We start from the raw sequence: 21,541 nt of genomic DNA, 5'->3' as shown, positions 1-21,541 counted from the left end.
CCACACTTGCATCAATGACTGGCCAACACTGAGGAAGCCTGAATTTCCAAGCTGAGCTGATCCTCTCCTTCCCACTTCCAATATGCTTGTGGCATCCCTTTTGTGATAACTTCTTGTAGGGGACTGGTTGTGATGTTCATACTCTCCTTATCTTGTGTTTTTTATGTTTAGTGTTCTTTCACTTAGACATGCCTAGAAGCTATTTCTCACCCTTTGTTGGCTTTTGTTTTGCTCATGGGCTCTTGGCTTCAGCAAAGTAGCACTGAATTTTGGAGTTCTCAGTGTGGGTGGAGCTGTGTTAGGTGTTGTCACGTCAGTTGATTCACTGTCATGCACGCTCTATGGTTATTAGCGTATGATTCTTTCCATCTGGATTAAACACACTAGTTTGTTTACTTTATGTTCCTCTTTGAGTTATGACTTCTCGTAGGCTCACTCTTAAATGGCTCACTTGGAAAATGAGAGGTCCTAATGACCATCACAAAGCCAGCAGCGTATTGACATACCTGGCCCACCACAAGATCAATGTGGGCTTCTTTCAAGAGATACACCTGGCACCCAAATGCCCATCTTCCTTCGGCCCAAAGTGTTCCCTCACCGCTACTTCTCTTCATATACTACTTATTCCAGAGGAGTGTGTATTTTCGTACGTCCTGACATAACCTTTAAACTTCATGAGATCTATGGCGACTGCGTTTGTAGATTTGGTATTCTAGTGGCACCCTAGGAAAAGTCTAATTACTTAAATACATCCACACCAAATATTGATGAACCTCAACTTTTTCTACATGTATTCTCCAAACTGCAACACTCTCACAGAGATGCCATGATATGGAAACTAACCTACATTTAGTGCTGGATGCACAATGGGACTTTTCTGGTACCCTCTGCAAATACCACACTCAGGCAGTGAAAGTTCTCATAATACCATTAGTCTATATAGGTTGGCAGATCTGTGGTATTAGGCACATGAAGCACATCTCGAGTTATCCTCAAGACTTGATTATTGGCTGGCCATTCCAGAAATTGCCACTTCTGTATCAGCGGCCTAGCAGTTACCCTACACTCTTTCAGATCACTCATCAGTTGTGTTTCAATTTGCCCTCCCTCGCTCCAGGTTTTGTCACCCATACTGGTGATTTAAGGCCTCTTCTCTGTTGGAACCACTATGGGAGGCCTATAAGACGTAGATCTGAGGGCAGGCAATAGTGAAGCATGCAAGAGTGTTGAATGACATTCTTAGGGATTTTGTGCATATCAAGGCTAGCTTTGAAGGCTCTTGAAGTTGTGAAAGGGAGAGTCCTGGCAGAACATTGGCTTGACTGTTCAGGAAAGAGAGAGAGAGAGAGAGAGAGAGAGAGAGAGAGCAGGACCCCATATTGATAGATTGGAGGGTGGGGACGGAACAGTTCTCACTAACAACGTCGATAGCCCATCTGAATTTGTACATTATTACTCCTGTCTTTACGCTCCTGGGGGAGCTGGGCCCCTGGAAGATATTACTAACTACCTAAACATAGTAGCGCTGGTGTGGCTTGAGGAATACCATCAACTGTTTCAGAGTCAACCAATAGCCTCTGAAGAGGTTGTTGCCGCCATTGATTTACTTGCTGGAGATAAAGCCCCAGGCACAGTGGGGTCCCTGCATTTTTTTAATAAGCGTTCCAACATATTTTTGCTCCCACCTTATTGAGGTATTTACAGAGGCACTTTGAAACAGGGAATTACTCCCTTGATGCAGAAAGCCATCTCCTTTCTCCTCACTACACCTGGGGAAGAACCCACTATATGTGCCTCTTAATGACCCCTCTTATTAAGAAATAGTGATATCAAGATTCTTGCTAAAATAATTGCCATCAAGCTATCCCTCCTGCTGGAGTGCATAGTTGCTCCTGTACAGTCGAAATTTGTTCTCCATAAAATCACAACATCAAATCTCAGCATTGGTATTGTGGTGATCAATCAAATCAGCCCTGAGGTTAGAGCAACAGTAACAATGCTTGACACCGAAAAGGGGTTTTAATCCCTGGAATAGACATTTTTGTTTGAGATCCTCCAATGATTATGGTATACCCAACAATCATGTCGCCCTTATATGCACGTCCGATGGCCTGTATTTCTGACAATGGCCTCACATCAGACACATTCTCATTAGCGTGAGGGACGTAGCAGGAATGCCCCCATCTCCTATATTATTTATATTGACCATGGATCCTTAGTTTAGGCAGCTCCAAGAAAAGCACCTGCATGGAGGCCTTAGCTTTCATCATGGATTCTTCTTGCTGTCCAGGTGTGCAGATGATAGTGAGATCATCAGATTTGGGACATTTTCTGGTATTTCCATTAATTGGTCTAAATCAAACCTTTTCCTTATAACTGAGAGTACAACACAGGTTACCCTAGAACATCCTATCAGCTGGGGTACAGACTTCGTTAAACACCTGACTATCTTTCTACAGAGACACAAAGAGAGAAAGGGTATACTGGAACTACTTCTTGTCCCTTAGAGACATACACAAACAACAATGTAGGAATAATTCCTGGGAAGGATTACTGCTAAATGTGGTGAAAAAATTAAGTGACTCCTTTTTTAAGAAGAACCCTCACCCACCAACCTAATTGGTGGCATGCTTCATCATTGGGTTCCCACCCGAGGGGCCGAGTGCCTCTCGGGTGTGCTGTGATGCCTGAATTATAGCAAAGTGGGATTTTTTAGGGTGCAAGGTGAGTGACAGGTGAACGTGATTTTTAAGGTTGCCTTTATGACTCCTGAAAATGTTTTATTGGTGGGGTCATAGGACAAGATTAAAAACAAAGTTGGTGGATGTCTTCAATAGCTTTTTTGGTCAAAGACATTTGTGGTGTAATAATGGCAAGGTCTACATGTTTCACCCTTTGCATTGCAGCAAGGCTTTCTTCAGAACTGGTGAAAAGGAAATGCATGCACACGCTAGAGTGAACCATATAGCGCTTGCTGAGCAGCGATACTTACGGTTCTGTTATCTACGATTCATTCTGGAAAACAAAATGACACATGATGTAAAGATCCATTCATTCTAGCAACTCATTTATTCCACAGCAGTAATCACAATATTAGGTTTATCAGGTGTGATAAAAAAGATCCACATGCCTGGATCTGCAATCATTTATCCACCTGTGTTACCTAAAATTTGTTGCGGGCACACAAGAATCGCATTCTGACTCAGGCGCATGCTCATAACCACACTTGTGACAATCAATGTGTGGTCTATTTTCCTGGAGAACCAGTGCAAATTGCTGTAATCCTCCTATCCAGCGAGAGAAACCAGTTCAGGCAAAATCTCTACTTTGTCAACATTCATGGAGATAAAATTGATCTGAAAATAACCAATAGCGGTAGAGTGGATTCTTATTCGTGCAGTAGTTACTTTAAAAATAATCAAACAATAGCGGAGAACAAGAAACTGTTATGGAGCGTCTTGCAAATGCTCTTGTAGACGTAAGAAGTTAGGATCACAAGCGCTCATATTATGGTAGATCGAGCACCCAAAGTCGCGTTGGTACAACTAGTAATACAGCATCAACAGTAACAATTGTACACAATCGCGTCCCGCTACAAATGGAGAGGTTTATCTTGCTGCACCCACCTACATCTAGACTTCAGGATATTTGGGGACCCAATTGGTCTTATCTACTTTGCAATGCATCAGATGATCCTAAGACCCCAGTTGTGGGTGAGACTGAATAACTACCTTGTCTCCAAATTGACACTTTTGGGTTTCCAGATGTGTCTTGATATGAAATATTACTACTTTTCTGATATTTTTATGCTCTCTTTTTCTTTCACCTTCTATTTTATTTCATAGCTCTGTAAACATAGCCCTTTTGATGGATTTACATTTGCATTCACCCTTTGTAATTTCATGTGCCTTCGAACACCCCTGCTACATAATTAGACTGTCCTTTTGTTAGACTGTCCTTGTTTGACGTCAAGAGTGCATGGTCGCAAGTCCTGTTTAGACATGACTGGATGTGCTATGTTGAATTTGAAATTAAATCTGTGCGGCCACATTCCTAAACATGCCATTTTGCTGTTTGCTGTTGATATTTAAGTGTCAACATGTGGTATTTAATAGATTAGGGATGTGTATGTTCCTCAGGTGACAACCTTCAGACAGCGCTGACTATTGGAAAACATTCTGGAATGATTGCTGAGTCTAGCACGGGTATCCTGGTCACCGCCTGTGGACCAGAAGGCTCCGGCCCGCCATCCATCACCCTAAGAGTGGTAGATAATCAGAAGAGCAAGATGGACGGACTAAACGTAAGTAATGCCTTCTGGGTATGCATCGCATGAGCTGGAGCGAGGAACAGCAAACATTTTGGATAGAGTTGTTCTCCAGCTTTTCTAGAGGTTGTCAGATGTGTAAGTTAAAAACATCCACTCTGAGTCTTTCTTATTGATTTCCAACATACTCTTGACATCTTCACAATATGGTGGGTAAAAATACACAGTTCGCAAAACAGTCATTTACATTTTAATACATATAATAGATAATAACTTCTGGGTGTTAAAAGAAGGGAATACCCATGTGCATGTGACCTCCAAAGTGAACAGTGGAAATATTGTTGGCTCACAAGGCCTGGAACTCAATGTTATTAAGACATGTCACATTTCTACCTTTCCAAACCTCTCTTGAGAAGATTCTCATTCTGTCTGTGATGATGGCCAACCTGAAGCTGGATCAGCGCATCGCCGACATGTAGAATGGCAGAGCCCCACTCCATTCCTCAAGTCACGGATTTGTGCACAAGTTTCTAAGCTGAAGACACTAGTGTGGTATATAAAGAGTCCTTCTTATTGGTATCATGATTGCATGGGCATCACTCATGGCTCCACCTTGCACCAATTTCCGTTAAAGGGAGTGCGCCATTACCACCTCCCACAGTGCCCACTGTTCGCTGCGTACTACCTCTGTGAGTGCTTCACCAGACATGTTAATGTGCTTACCTGTGAGATTAGGGTGGCACAGAGCTGAATATCATACTACACTTGGTGGTTGAATCAACCTGAACCTGTCCACCTAAATGCTTGTATGCAAAATATTTAATATCTGTAAAAACACACAAATGTGAATTCTTAGAAAAGCAGAAAAAGGAAATATGAATGGCTTGGAAAAGAATGAAAGACCTGGAGAATATCCCACACCACAGCAGTGATGTTAACGGGAAGCTGCTAAGATGGGTACTTGGTCAATTTCATGATTTTGCCACAGGCTAGTATATCATCCCTGGGGAACTTCAAATAAATTGGTTTTAACATTGAGTAAAACAACAAGCAGAAAGATGTCACTATGACTGTTCAGAGTTCTGCCTTGTTGAAGATTTCAATTCAGTGGCTAATTAAAAGTGTATGAGTGGCTTCCTATACCCACTCTCCCTCGTCTGCACCAAACATGAGTTTCAATCTCTGTGTTATGTATCCGGAGTAGCGGCGCAGGAGCTCAGCTGAACCTAGGAGGAACTGTTCAATGCAGCAGTAATGGATGTCTATGGAGCCTAGCAAGGCCTCACTCTGGCGTAGATGTAGGATGGGACTTTAGAGGGTGACCATGCAATCAAAGCTGATGAGGACCTACCTAATCCTCAGAACATTCATAAGGTACATGCCTTGGGTATCAAAACAATCCCAAGTTTTCATGGTCTAGAGATCCAAAATGGTGAAGACCTGTTCCCAATGGGAGGAGCTCTCTGCTGCAAACCACTTCTACCACTGACCCTCCCTGTTCAGCCCTGGTAAGCTTTAAAGTAATTCTCCTGCTACCTACAACACCTCTTGTGGACTCCTGATAGTAGGTCTCCTTTAGGGCTGCCGGGTCTCCCTTTTCAACGGGAAAAGATGCTTCTTTGAACAAAGTATTAAATAATCAGATTATAAAATAGGGACTGGTCTTTCTAGTACAGGTTACCTACACACTGAGAAATTACCTTTGTTCATAAATTCGAATTAAAAGTTGGAAATTTAATATCACATAACATTTTTTGCAGCAGGAGATAGGCCCTGCAGCCGAGGCTGCAAAGAAAATATGCAGCTAAATCATGTTAAATTTCAGAAGCAGTAAGGAAGTTACATCCCCATCACTCCTTGAAAGACTTGGCCTGTGATATGGGCGGTAGGGGTCAGGGATATAGATGGGCCTACATACAATAAGGTGTCAAACTAAAGGGACACCAAAGGCAATTTGGAAATAAAAATACTCAACATTTTAAAAATAGCAAATGTGATTGGGCCTGGGCAGCAGGCTGACAACCACTGACTGCAGAGGTCAACACACCATTTATCCTGAGTAAAATGGGGGGGCTGTGGAAAATATGCATTTCCACAGAATTATGCATATAATTAGAAGCTCCAGACATGAGGCACTGCCAAGAGCACACTTATGTTATGAAATGTAATAATTTGTTTGCACATCCAAACTTATTAATTAGAGGGTACCGTCATGAGGCATGCACACCTTGAACAATGTTCTGAAGGCAAAATGTGGAAGAGGACAGAGTTGATTTATTTCCAGAACACTGGTGGTCTTGTAACAGTGATAAAAGGGTGTGTTAAAGATCACCTAGTCCTGCCATCAGTCGGCAGTGTCCTGTGGGAGGAGGGATATCATTTCATGCCATTAATTTAATTTGATGTTATTTCTACAAGTGAGCCATTAATAATGACAATTTTGTAATACTATTTTTGATTACAGGAGATGTTCATTAGCATTGAAGAGAAATTCAACCAGGCGACGCTGTTGGGAAACTACTACTTTGCCATGGATGGAAAAACATATCAAGTTATACTACAGCACTTCTACAGTCTGCTCCCAAAAGTATGTTTTAGATTTTCAAACAAACTAAATGTATTTATTTCCAAGACATAATCCTTAAGAAGTAGAAAACAATAATTTTTATAAGAAGGTATGAAAACATCTTTTTCAATGTCAAATCTCCATGGATTTGTACATTATAATAAGTGCAACCCTGGATCACTTTAACATAACAGATTTTATACCTCTTCCTTGAAAACACCTAACACAAGTTAAATTCCAAAAGCACTTTTACAAACTCCTATATTTGTTTTGTTGATAAATTATTTTATTGATACAAACTCAAATATTCAACAATAAAAGGTCCTTTCTGAGTTAACGTATTAACACAATCAAATCTAAATATTTCATTTTTAATAGAGTGATTAATGCTTCTGATCGTTTTGTAGCTTGGTATTTCCTAAAAGTAGGACAAGTGACTTTCTTCCTCACTTCCCAATACAACAGACAGTCTAATAGGAGACAATAATGTGTATACTTCTAAAACCACATGACACTAATTATGTGAAATCATTTTTTCTCTGAGATCTCTTATTCTCCAAATTGGGTCAATCACAATACCTATAAATGTATATGGAATGTAAGACACATAGGGAAAATGCCATCAACTGGAATCCCTTGAAAGGAATGCTTGAGATATTTCTTGGAGGACAAATAACCTTTATCTTAAGTTTAACTGCATCTTTCGGCTGCATCAGTGTTTCAACTTCTCATGGTGAATCTTCTTAACGATGTGGAGAATACTGCCATTTTCCAAGATGACGTTTTGATCCATGTACATGATAGGCCTACCCACAATGATGGCATAATGAACAAAGTTATGTCTATATTCCAGAGCCAATGTGTAGTTTTGAAACGTGAGAAAGGTACGTTTATTTTAAAAATCGGTAGAATACCTGGGTCGTGCAATTTCCAGCACTGGTATCCAACTTGGACCAAGATTACTGAATGGTATATCACAAGCACCTCTTCCCGATGTCACAGTTGGTGAGAAATCTTTCCTTGGATTGAGCAAATTGTATTTGCGGTTTATATCTGATTATCCTAATAGAGTCAGACCTATATCAAATTTGCTAAAGAAGTACACAGTATTTGTATGGGATGAAAGTTGCAAAACAGCTTTTGAATGGGTGAGGAGACACCTGAGTGAGGTCAAAGAGTTAAAACCTTCTGATCCTTCAATACCGTATTCTCTTTCAGTTGATGCAAACAATCAGGGCTTGTGTGCATTGTTGACCCAGAGAATTGCCAATGAAGAACAAACCATTGGGTTTACATGGAGAATGCTTTGTAAAGCTGATTTGCATTAATTCGTTATTGAAAATGAACTTTTGGAATGCCGGTGGGCAATTGAAAAAAGTAGGTGGTATTTGTGGGGCAGAATATTTACACTACAGACAGACCACAAGATCCTTAGGCCCCCATTAGGATGGCTCCCATCGGTAAAAGCGACTGCCCGCCTTAAGGGTGGCGGTCCCGATGTATGCATTAGGATGTGCCCGCCAAAGTGGCAGGCGCATCCCTCATTTTTAACATTGTGGCGGGCGGTGCTCACTGCACCGCCTGCCACAATGTTAAAAATGTATGCATGCATTTGCATACATGGAGCGGCAGGCACCGCGTGGTGCCTGCGGCTTTGTGTATGCAAATGCTGGGGGGTACCACAGGTACCTCCCCGTGTGCACCCCCCACCCCTCCTTCACTCTGGGGCCCACAAGGGGCGCCCAGAGTGAAGACCGCATGACGATGCCGCCACAGAAAGGCATCTCTTTTGGCCCATACTAATATGTCTGGCGGTGTCTATTAGACACCGCCACCATATTAATCCTTTTCCGCCGTGGCCGCAAGGCGACCGGGGCGGAAAAGCGGCAGACGGTCTTTCCGTCGGCCGCGGTCCCTCCACCATACTAATATGGCGGAGGGGAATTCAGTTGCAGATGTCGGGCGGATTGCCCCCGCCAGGCCGGCAGTGGCTACTGCTAGCCAGGCGGGGGCAATCCGCCCGACATTCTAATGGGCCCCTTAGTTAATATATTAGGAGGAACGTCTAATAGGAATAATACTCTCCGTATAGCCAGGCTGTCCACCGAATTGCTGCAATTTCAGTTTATTATTGAGCAAAATTTTGTTAGAATATCAGTAAGTGTAATAGGGGAACCCTGTAACCCTAAGAACCTGGGCGGCTAATTAAACAAACAACAATGGTTCTGTCGGAAACACATTTCAATTGAACATAGTACTTAATAAGTAAATGTAACCATAATTCCCATGAAGGATATATACAAACAATAAACACTGACCACAAGAGGAAAAAGTAAATCTTTAGTATTCAACTTTTTCATAGATTTGAATTCTACAAAGCATTAGGCGTTCTGTCCAATACACACAAAACACATGGACTGTGAATACATAATGGGTGTGGGTCGTGACTGGTGACTGACTGTTACAGGTGACAGAACATATATACATCAAATAAAAACTTTTTCAAAATATCCACTGTAAATCACAATAGTCTCAGGAGGTTAAATTGTTTCTTTTGTTCGTTGGGACTTTGTATAGACGGATATATTGCATAGAACGTCGACGTTTCGATCCTAGGGACGATGCGCTGCTTTATGTGCATCTAAAGCGGGTCTTCATCAGGACTGGAATATGGTTGGACAGCCTTATTGTTAGGTGTGTGATTCCTCTGATCTTCTACTTTGAACGAAGCACTGGTTGCACTGTTTGATGTACTTGTTCTTTTACTTCATGTTGATTCTTCTACACCAGCCGGTGGGAATATTTAAGGGTCTGGGGCGCCTTGGCGATTGCTTGAGTGTGCAGGCAAGAACGTCTGTCTCCGTCAGATCATTGTATTGAATGGATTGAATGTATTGAAATAATTAATAATATTAGAAATTAATGAATGAATTAATTAAAATGATGTAACTTTTCACCCTGTACCCCACAACCCGCTATGACACTAAAAATTCCAATGAACAATTACATTTGAAAAGAATTACAAATTAACAAACTATATTACAAATATTAACAATTATTATATAAATACTTTAAAACATATCCAATTAAAATATATCCTAAATTATATAAAAATAATTAAAAACAGAATATTATTAACAATATTTTTGCAAATGATATTAACAACATTAATATTTTTAACATTGATATTAACAACATAGATATTTTTAACATCGATATTACTTACCTTAGAAAATCAATATTCTTGTCAACAACATTCCAGCATCATTATATTTGTGGATCACAATATCAAAAATCTATATTTCTGTAGCTCCATATTGTTTACTCGATATTTTGTCTGAATACCCCAAAAAAATCCTCGAATTTGGGTGTCAGGGTAAATTTTAAAAATAGGATAAATAATTGTTGACTCCTAGTCAATTTTTTTCCTAGGACTTTAATACAGTTTTAGTTTTTATCAGTGTTACAAATTCAGTGAATTTCAAGGATTGCTGGTCAGGGAGTAAGCTGTAAGCCAAAGGGACCATTGTGTTATTTATGTTAGCATGAATAATGTATATTGGGTGAATGGATGAGGTATGGATTTAAAAGTCCCATCCAATATGTAATTTTCATCATTCTCAAGGGTTACCAGGTTATGAGTTGTGCTGAATATGAATTATGTTCTGAAAGATTTTCTTTGTCATGCCACAGGAAAGGTTTATTAGAGCAACAAGCTGTTAGTTCAGGGGGGGATGTTAATCTCAGAATAGGTTAGTGGTGTTACTCTTTGAAAATTACTTGCCTGTATTTGCCTCTGTATCGTTCGCCTCTGGTTGGGTATTGTGGGCACAGTACTAGCTGCATGCTTGGTAATGTTATGGGATACCTACATACCTACCTCAAAACTAAGCCACAGGACTCATTGGATCTGGACGCAAGCTTTTTACCAGTTGTTGTACATTTTCACACACTTCATTCTCCATTGCAGAGGCAGAGTGGTTGTGCTATGTAGTCCTTTTTACATTGTCACCCAGAGTAACTGTTCTGCCTTTGCAATGGGATGAAGAATACTGCACACACCTCCTTTGACTTCTGGGCTCAGGTTATCTCTTCTTACAATAAAGATAGCCACCATGCTTGAGCAGCCTTTTGCATCTCTGGAACTGTATATTGTTTGCTAGTTTGCTTTAAGCCATTTTTGGATTATCTGTAGAAAAAAAGAGGGAAGATTTTTTTTCAAATTTTACGTGGACAAAATGTGTTTACAGTTGTGTTTTCAAAATGCATCTGCAAATACATTGATTTTGAAAAATTAAATGTTAATATTTCTGCAAAGATTTGTTGAGAAATTTTCTTTAAAGAGCTATGTACATGTGAAAAGAATGTTTAATGAATTCTATATGCACATTTTTTAATTAATTTTTACAAGAGATGATTTTTAATCTTTTGTAGTCTGGTTTCTGGCAGTGAGATGCCTTTCTATTTGGGCTGCTTAGAGGATGGCTTGCAGCTTTAGAAGTTTTGTGGTATGGTCTGTAATTGTTTTGAAAAGAAAATAACATTTGAGATTAGACATTTTGAAATGGACAGTGGAATTTTCTTTTAAAACCACTGTAAAGAAGCAAGCTTTTCTGGTGGCACTTTTTGTAGTATGTAGAAAGAACGATGTTAGATTTGGTTATGCTTAGTTTTTTAAAACCATGTTTACATGGAAAGGTTTTTGTATTTTCATGCACAGGGTATGTTTTGGACTTTCAGTTTGTAGATTTGCAAATTCTTCGAAGTGATTGTAAGGTCTGTTTAATAGAAAAATAGAAGTAATTCATACTGTAATCATAATGATTTTTCCCCCTAGCGGCTCTCTAGTATCTGCCCTGAGGTAAGTAGATGGCGGAGTCAGAATAGCAATTTTGACCGCAGCCACTGTCCAGCACCTGACATGAGAAAAGTACCCGGTGAAGTTAGAATAGTATTGTTGCTCCCCAGCCACTCTACAGCATCTGCCCTGAGGTAAGTACCTGGCAGAGTAAGAATAGTATTTTTGTCCCTCAGTCACTGTCCACCACCTGTCCTGAGTTAAGTACTTTGCGGACTTGGAGTAGTAATTTTAGCCCTCATCCACTGTTCTGCACCTGCCCTGAGGTTAGTAGCCAGCAGAGTTAGAATAGTAATGTTACCCCAGCCTCTGTCCAGCACCTGCCCTGAGGTAAATACCAGGCAGAGTTAGAATAGTCATTTTGGCCCAAACCCACTGTCCAGCACCTGTCGTGAGGTAAACACTGGGCAGTTCGAATATTAATGTTCCCCGTCACTGTCCAGTACCTGCCCTGAGGTAAGCACACTGTGGAGGTAGAATAGTAAATGTGGTCCCCAACCACTGTCTAGCAACTACCCTGGGTAAGTACCTGGCTGAGTTAGAATAGTAATTATGCCCCCAACAACTGTCCAGCACCTGTTCCGAGGTAAGTACCCAGCAGAGTTAGAATAGTAATATAGGCCTGCAGCCACTGTTGAGCACCTGCACTGAGGTGAGTACCCGGTGGAGCTACAATAGTAAATTTGGCCCCTAGTTACTCTCCAACACCTGCCCTTAGGTTAGTACCTGGTGGAGTTAGAGCAGTGATTTTACTCCCAGTCACTGTTAAGCGCCTGCCCTGTGGTTAGTAATGTACTTCAATCCTTGTCTAATAAAGTAATTACAAAAAATAATAACAATAATTATAAGGTTGAGTTTATTTCTGAACTTAATTTCTGTAATAATGATTACTAAACTGACTTACATTGTTAGCACTCCAGTAACTCTATCCAAAATTAAGTCTGTAGATAATCTTTGATTTTTTTAGAAAAATACAATAATATATGTTTACAAGATTTAGCAAGTTAATTTCTAAAGGTGCTTGTTGTAAACATTGTACTTCCTTGTGCGGATAGGTAGCAGTGTGTGAACAGCATACTGTCTCTGGTCTCCGTCTCTCTTTCAAGTTTGTGGTCAAAAGCAAAGTCAGTGTACCACTGAGCACAAAATGGTGGATGGGTGAATTTATAAATTTTTTAGGTAATATTCGATAATTCAAATCAAAATATGCATTGAAATGTAATTTTTAAAGTGAATAATAATGTGACAGAATGTATATTTATTTTGTTGGTTTAAAAAAATATGCTATTTCTCCTTGCTCACATAGAAAAACAGCAATTTTAATTAGGGACAGGTTGTGCAGCTAGGGTTAAAAAAAGAAAGGACTACTGTACAAATGTGATAATTGAAAACACTTTCATTTAGGTATTAAATACATTGCAAGGTGATTTCATCATCAATGTTTTACTCTAAAACATGCTTTGAAAAATCTTAGTGTGCTGCCTCATTTTACAAACTTTTCTGAAATTAAGTGCATTTTTAAATGTTTTTAAAGAAGTGCTGTAAGGGTATGCATGGTAATGCATGCGGTAATGACATGTGTGGTAAAGACATGCGCTGTACTGGTATGTTTGTTTTTGAAACCACATTGTAAAGACATGCATAGTAAAGTCATGCGTTGTGCGTCATACAACAACCATACCCCAATGCCACCTTATGCTAGAGACAGACAGGGGTCACGTGATACCATTAGTAAGATTATTGGCAGGTGGGGTGAGTGAAGGCTGAAATACAAAAGAGATGCTTAGGTACAGGTAACAAAGCACTCATGCTGCACTAGTCTCAAGAGACCATGAGCCTCCTCAGTCAGTGCCTCATACAATCCATGCTTATACAGAGGTCTGATGAGAGGTAGAATACAGAGTGCTGTAGACACAAGCAAACAACGCCAGGCAGCACTCTGTACCGGAGAGCACCATGGATCCTGCGGTGGTGGCAGAGTCAAAGGCTGGTGTCCATTCAGACAAAGGCCGCCTCCAAGAAGAGTCTTCACCTCAGCATCAGTCCCCATTACAAGGGTCATTGCAAGGATGGATCTTTAGTTCATTAGCCTCAGATCCCTCAGAGGGCAGGAAGCCTCCCCCATTAGAAGGTATGGATGTGCTTCCAGCAGACTTGGAGCAAGCGATGAGTGCATTCCCTAAGACACCACAAGGCAAGGGTCTCATCAGCCAATCCCAGTGCAATTTGTGAGTATTGCCCAAGACACCACAAGGCAAGAGTCTCCTCGGCCAATCCCAGTGCAGAACACAATCTTGTATGCATTCCTCAAGACACCACAAGGCAAGAGTCGCATCAGCCAATCCCAGTGCCGGGTACAATCGTGTGTGCATTTCTCAAGACACCACAAGGCAAGAGTCTCCACAGCCAATCCCAGTACAATTTGTGAGTAGTGCCCAAGACCCAACAAGGCAAGAGTCTCCTTGGCCAATCCCAGTGCAGGGCACAATCTTGTATGCATTTCTCAAGACACCACAAGGCAAGAGTCTCTATAGCCAATCCCAGTGCAGGGTACAATCGGTGAGTTCCAAACGCTATTAACAGGTGATGCCTGTGTGCAAGCTGATGGTTACAGGCTTGAATCCTGTCACATCTACTCAGCATTTCACCATTCTGAGTTTGATACAATAAGTATCATTGAGGAATTATAGGTGTTATGAGCAAATACGGATGATCCATTATCTGTGGTAATTATAATTATAAATCAAAACACTGGGATCCTGTTGTATTGCAAAGAGTAACTTGTTCTCCTGTTTCTCTTTCTTTCAGTTTCTTCTGAATGGAGTCATCTTTGCCAGGATGTCTCCTAGACAGAAAGCAAGCTTGGTTGAAGAACTGATTAAATTAGAGTGAGTAACCAATTTAAAAATGAATGAAGCATGAGGCTGAGCAGTAACTCTTGACCGGGGATACTCACTGATAGTACAGACAGATGAACACCGTACTATGATTGCTGTGAGTTACAAGGAGTTCAGTTTTACCTAGAAGTGCACAAGCGTGTCATACGTCTACTTATATTTTTAATGGCAGGAGGGGCAGCGGGAACATGAATGTGTGTAGCAGGCACATGGTTACTCCTGTGTCGCTCCCAGAGGAACTGTGATGTTTATAACTGTATCAATAGCTCTATATAGGCTGCCACTTGACAGGACTGCACTAAAGGCCTCTCACCTGTGTCTGCCCAGAGAATACAGGCAGCCTCTCCACCAGTGTCTGTCCTTTGACAGATCTGCAGCACAGACAACCTCTCCGCCTGTGTCTTTCATGTGCTAGAGCAGTAGACCAGGTAGCCTTTTCACCTGTGTCTACCCTGTGATAGATCAGTAGCACAGAAACCTCTTTACCTGTGTCGATCCAGCAACAGATCTGTAGGAGAGGCAGCCTCTTCACCAGTACCTGCTCTCTGACAGATCTGTAGCACAGGGAGCCTCTCTATGTGTGCCTGCCCTGAGGCAGACCTGTAGCAGTGGCAGCCTCTCCACCTGTGTCTGTCCTGAGACATATCTGTAGCGCAAGCAGCCTCTCTACGTATGCCTGCCATTAGACAGACCTGTAGCAGAAGCAGTCCCTCCACCCGTGTCTATCCTTTGACAGATGTGTAGCACAGGAACCTATTCACCTTTGTCTACACTGAGAGAGATCTGTAGCATAGGCAGCCTCTCCACCTGTGTCTGCCCTGTGACAGATCTGTAGCACAGGGTGCCTCTCCACCTGTGTCTACCCTGAGAGAGATCGCACAGGAAGCCTCTCCACCTTTGTACTGAGACAGATCTGTAGCAGAGGATGCCTCTTCACCTGTGGCAGTTTTACAAAATGTTACTATCGCTACTTTCGCCCAACAATTACAGCGCATCTGAAATTAGCGCATCATTTAAAGGTTTGCCTCGCTACTGCCTCGAGCGTTACCTGTCACATTTTTAATATTGATACGTTCACCCAACAGTTAATGCATCTGAAGTCAGTGCATCATTCAAAATGTTGCCTCGTTACTACCTCGAGCCCTACAACATTCTCATACCTGACGACGTCCCAGCACTGTCTCCCTTTGCGACCTGCCTTCTTAAGTCTCCATACTGACTGCTCCTGTCCTTGTGAAGTACAGGCCTCAAACTCAACGTATGCGTCATGATGCGTTATGACGTTCGAAGGCCATCTTTGAACAGGCTCACTGCTTGTTTTTTTGTCTGTATTACATGTGCATCATACGGTGATACACACACCAAACTTACTTCAATATTTCTATATTCATTTCTTTGCATGTTATTTGGACTCCAAATTTATAGTACTTATAATGTGTACTTTAGAGTCTGTAAATACTCCTCCAGCGTTTCTCGGCTATCCTGGAGAACCAGCTATCAGATGGGAGGTTTGGCATGATGCTTTTGAAACTTATCTTGGTGTCATGGTGCAGCAAGATTTAGTGCTTATAGAAAGAAATGTTTACTGTTACATTCTCTTGGATTTGATGGGAGATCTGTGTTTTAACATTTACCTGATTTACCTCAAGAAGAAGGTGGACCTAACAATGAATATAGAGAAACTGTACAAAAACACAAACTTCGTTTTGACAAACAGCCAAGTCTCATGGTCCTCAGGCATACATTTTTTAAGAGGAAACAATCTGAAAGAGAAGAAGTTGATTCTTACATCTCTTTTTTACGCAGATTGGTAGCGGACTGCAGGATTGAGAACTTCACAGACCAACTCATCAGAGACCAATTTGTATGTTATTTTAAAGACAAAAACATTAGCCAGAAATTACTCACTATGGGTGATCTGTCTTTCGATGATACTATTAAATTCACAAATAGCATAGAAATGTCAATGGTTTCTTTAAAAGAATTAGACGAGAAGGTTATAGAACCAGTTAATGCTATTAACCTCAATTCTTCTGTTAAATCTGTCAAGAAAACATTTAAAGGGAATTCCAACATACTAAGTAAATCTACCAAGCCTGGAACAACATTTAGTGTGGGATCTAACTTATGTTTGAGATGTGGAAACATCACTTCACACTAAAGGATCACGTTGTCCTGCATCTATTGTTACCTGCAACTATTGTAAAAAGATAGGACAATTTGCTAAGGTTTGTTTGAGGTTGAAAGGGCAAAAAGGTCTAAAGAAGCCTGTTGTATGTCTCATTAATTACAATTCTTCTTCCGACTCTGAATTAGTTTCAGTCACTACTGATTCAAACGTCAGTGGTTCCTCTTGTTCACATGATGTCATCGAAGGTGATCCTAGGTCCTGCATCGATCCCTTAGTTGATATTTCTGTGGGGAGCAATTGCATTACGCTTTTAGTGGATTCTGGTGCAAAAATAACTATGAATATACAAAAACATTTTGATGAGACTTGGAAAGGGAGTCAACCTCTTCTCCCTCCGATCGCTCTCCTGTGTCATATGAGGGTCATCAAATTGACCTTTTGGGTTTCTTCGAAGAGGAGATGTGCTTTAAAGGGAAGAAAATAAAAGGGAAGATTTATGATGCATTTAAAGGACTTAACATTTCAGGGTGCTTACATCAAGGCTTATTTGGCATGATCCTTAAACCTGGAACCTAAGAACAAGTCCGTGTTGTAGGATGTCCTGATGAAATTCAAATGCTTAAAGATAAAGTTCCCTCTGTATTTAGTTCTGATTTAGGTAAAATGTGTGGTTTTAAACACAGGATAATTGTTGACGAAGGTTCTATTCCTGTAAAACACAAACTTAGAGGGGTGCCCAACAGTGTGAGGGACGACCTGGAAAAAGAAGAGTTGCAACTGTATGAGAAAGATGTTATCGAACCTGCTGAGTCATCTTCATGGCTTTTTCTGTTGGTTGTCCTAGGAAGAGGTGTGGTCAAGTAAGGGTATGTGTTGACTTAAGGTCTCTCAACAAAGAGATCTGGGTTGTCTCACATCCTCTTCCAAAAATCAACGACCACTTTGCTTCTACTGAAGGAGCTAAGTTTTTCACCAAGTTAGACCTTGCCAGTGCTTACCACCAGGTTGAGTTACATGCAGATTTCCGTCATCTTACTGCGTTTGTCTACCCTCTAGGCACGTTTCAGTACCAACGCATGCCCTTTGGATTGGCATCGGCTGCGTCGGTATTCCAGAGGGTGATGAGCAACATTCTTAAGGGAGTTGGCGGTGTATTAGTATTCCAAGACAGACGATGTTCTCATTTTGGCTAAGGATGCTTCTTCACATGATTCTATTTTACACAATGTATTAAGTCTTTTTCAGCAACATGGTGTTGTACTAAAATTGGAAGAATTAAACACAAATTTGTACTGAAGTAGAGTACTTAGGTCACAATCACACTCATGAAGGTGTTAAACCAAGGCCTGGTCTCCTTGAGGCTATTTCTAATGCTTCTACCCCCACTGACAAGACTGGGGTTAAATCCCTACTTGGACTCTGTGAATATTATTCGAGATGTATTCCTCATTATGCCACAATTGTTCGTCCCATTAATCATCTCCTCAAAAAGGGTGCCAAGTTTGTTTGGAGTGATGAATGTGTGTCTGCTTTTGATGAGGTTAACATTTTTCTAGGGAAAAGTACGGTACTCAAGCCTTTTGATCCTAGTTTGTCTTGCTGTTTAACTGTTGACGCTAGTACAGTAAGACTTGTTACTACATTGACACAAGTGGAGGATGAAGTTGTAAAGACTATAGGCTTTGCATCGAGAGTTCTAAGGGCTGCTGAGTTGCAATATTTAGTCATTGAAAGGGAGCTCTTAGCTTGCGCCTGGGCTATTGAAAAGGTTTACCCATATGTATGGGGAAAACATTTTTTACTTCATCACAAGCCTCTTGTTGTTATCTTGGGTGGGAGTTTGAGTAAGTGTTGCACTCCCAGAGTTATGAGAATGGTCACTAAATTGCTCCAGCACCAATTTGATGTCAGGCACATTTCTGGTGGAAAGAATGGCAGGGCAGATTTTCTCTCTTGTTTTCCTGCTACTGAAATTCATGATGATGAAATTTCTTTTTCTGATCCTATTGAAGAGGATTGCATGGATTGTCTTGTTGCAGGAGTGGATATTCCTGAGCTCAAGTTTTGTTCTGAAGATGAATGGATATCAGCATTTTCCAGTGACTACTATCCTTCAAGAAGTTTGCAACCTTGTTAGAAATATGTGGACAAAAGAGAAAGTACTTTCTCCTTCCCTGCAACCATTTTCTAAAATAGAGGATTACTTTTCTTCAGAAGATGGAATTTTGTTGCGCAATGACAAACTTATCCCTCCACATGTTTTCAGGAAAGGGATTATTGATCGGGCTCATGAAGGACATTTAGGTTCCTCTTTTATAAAACGGTGCATTTGTGATACCTGTTGGTGGCCTGGAATGGATTCAGAGATTGATGAGTTTGTTGTGGACTGTTGTGTTTGCAGGTCATCTGACAAATCCCGTAAAGTTTCTATTCCTCCTCTTATGCATGTTGAGTGTCCAGACCGTACATTGGTTAAACCATGTCGATGTCATGGGACCATATAATATGCTTTCTGGTGGTTACAGAATTATTTTGGTCCTTGTTGACTATGCCTCAAAGTGGCCTGAGTACAAGTTGTCAAGGAAGTGGACACTAAGAGTGTTATAGATTTTTTGAGTGATGTCTGTTCTAGAGAGGGGTTTCCAGAAATTCTTGTTTCTGATAATGGTAAGCAGTTCGTTAGTAAAGATTTTGAACCCTTTCTGTCTGTTTCTGGTTAAGACGCGTGAAAAGTTCACTTTATCATCCTCAAGGTAATGGACTTGTGGAAAGGATGAATCGCATGATTGGGGACTGTGTTAAATGGGTTAAAGCCAGCAACCATGATATTGTGAAAGCTCTTAACAGCATGAAATGGTTTTACAGAACCACTCTCCATTCATCCACCAAAGTGTCTCCTTTTGAATTGATGAGGGGAAGAAAGGCCAGCACTTCTTTCCGTCCAGGGTGGATGTCCAAATGGGTTAATGCAGAGGCAGATGTCTTGAAATTGATGTCTATTGTGTAAGTGAATTTTTCTTCTACTCAAGCTAAGCAGAAAGCTTGTTTTGAATCTCAGAGAGGTCTAAGACGTCAATCCTTAAGGTTGGGGATACTATTACAATCAAGAAATCCTATCATGTCAACAAAGGTGAAAGCAAATTTGGTCCACCAGTCAGAGTAATTAAGTTGGTGGGCAATGCTGTGCAGGTTGAAGGTTTTTTTTTTTGGAATCTCAACAAAGTTGCAGAAGATCAATCTTCTGTTCCGTGTTTATCCTCCATGCAAGGTAGTTACTCTCCTTTCAATACCGAATCAGTCCAAGGTAATGCCAGGAGAAGTTCCTGTGTCATTGTGAAAACTGCAAGGTATAGAGTTTAGTATTCATTGTCAAACTCGTTATGTATACATTTTATTATTATTTTCAAATCTGCATGGTATAGAGTTTATTAATTTTGTTGCTGTTTTTTTTGTTAGAAGAAGGGAATGTAATGTAGTAATCAGTATTATGATTCTCTCGTGTATTGGTTTGCTCATTTTTCTTATATCATATATTACATGTGTTAGCCGGTTATTGCAAAGTCTTAGTTTCTTTTAGAATGTTCTCTTGCTGCTTAGGAGCATTAGAATGTATGTGGTTCACTCTTGAGTTGGTGTCTGTTGGAGCAGGCTGTTTTAAAGCTGGGTCCTCTTCCATGTAACCTTATAATAAATATACTCAAGATAGGACCAGTTTCCTGCATCATGACTACAGCTGCTATGTTGTAAGAGATGAACAAACTGAGAAGAGGAAGGAAAAACACTGAATAAGAAGCGAGAAAATTAGTGACAAACAAGCTAAACCATGGTTATCAGTGGGTTGGTCTGAAGCCCCTTTTAAGTATTGGTATTGTCCGCAAGAGGTCTTTGACAATAGACTCCCTCAGCACAACCACTTTGCCAATGCCAACTGACACCAACAGCACAGCACGCAACCTCCACCGATGGATCTCCGACTGTGCCGATACTGTAGCACCCCTTAAAAAAAGACCAGGCAAGCAACACACCAGGAAAGCCAGCTGGTTCACTCCCATGCCTTCACATACCTGCTGACAAATCGAGAAGAGATGGATGAACAAGAAAACACTGAAAACCCACGCAACCTTCGAATTCACCGTCAACGTACACCAGCTCCTCAAAACCACAAAGAAATGGGCTTCCAAGACAGAATTAACACCAACGCACACAACAGCAAAAAACTCTTCTCCATCGTCAAGGAGTTCACCAGGCCCAACTGCGAGATCACAAATGTCCCACACTCCCAAGACCCATGCAACAAACTTGGCACATTCTTCCACCACAAGATCAGGTAGATCAATGACAGCTTCGATGTCCTAGACAGTTCACTGATAGAATATCGATTACAAAAATATTGATGTTCAAAATGTCAATAAAAAAATATAGACTACAAAAATATCAACTCCTATACCTAAACAGGTTAAGTACAAGTATATTGAATCAAAAATTTCGATGTAAAAAATATAGATGTAAAAAATAGCGATTTAAATACATATATATATATATAAACTAAAATAAAATATTATATATTAAATATTAATATTAATTTTAATAATATAAAAGAAACTAACTTTAATATATATTCACAAATGATAACAATTAACCTTAATTTAAAAAATAAACAGACCAACATAATAGTTTATATATATATATATATATACTTTAAAATAATAATTAAACTATTATCTTTAATTTATTTTAACATTTTTAAATGATATAAAATTATATATATTTGTATATGAATAACTCTAAAAAAATCTAGAGTAAATTAAAACATTAAACTTGA

The 21,541-nt window shown here is 40.3% G+C and overlaps 1 protein-coding gene across 2 annotated transcripts in view; it reads left to right on the top strand.

Annotated features, from left to right (window-relative positions):
- Positions 1-21,541, top strand: part of LOC144792208 (putative cation-transporting ATPase 13A4) — a 408,029-nt gene that overhangs the window by 311,737 nt on the left and 74,751 nt on the right. For both annotated transcript variants that reach the window (XM_078667109.1, XM_078667108.1), the window contains 3 exons: positions 4,140-4,303; positions 6,732-6,854; positions 14,500-14,579. In XM_078667109.1, coding sequence (XP_078523235.1) covers positions 4,140-4,303; positions 6,732-6,854; positions 14,500-14,579 — 367 coding nt within the window. The remainder of the gene's footprint in view (positions 1-4,139; positions 4,304-6,731; positions 6,855-14,499; positions 14,580-21,541) is intronic.

This window comes from Lissotriton helveticus, chromosome 11 (genome assembly GCF_964261635.1).
Source record: "Lissotriton helveticus chromosome 11, aLisHel1.1, whole genome shotgun sequence".
NCBI classification, from domain to species: Eukaryota; Metazoa; Chordata; class Amphibia; order Caudata; family Salamandridae; genus Lissotriton; species Lissotriton helveticus.
Note: the sequence above shows the minus strand (reverse complement) of the source record. Positions and strands in the feature narration are given on the sequence as shown.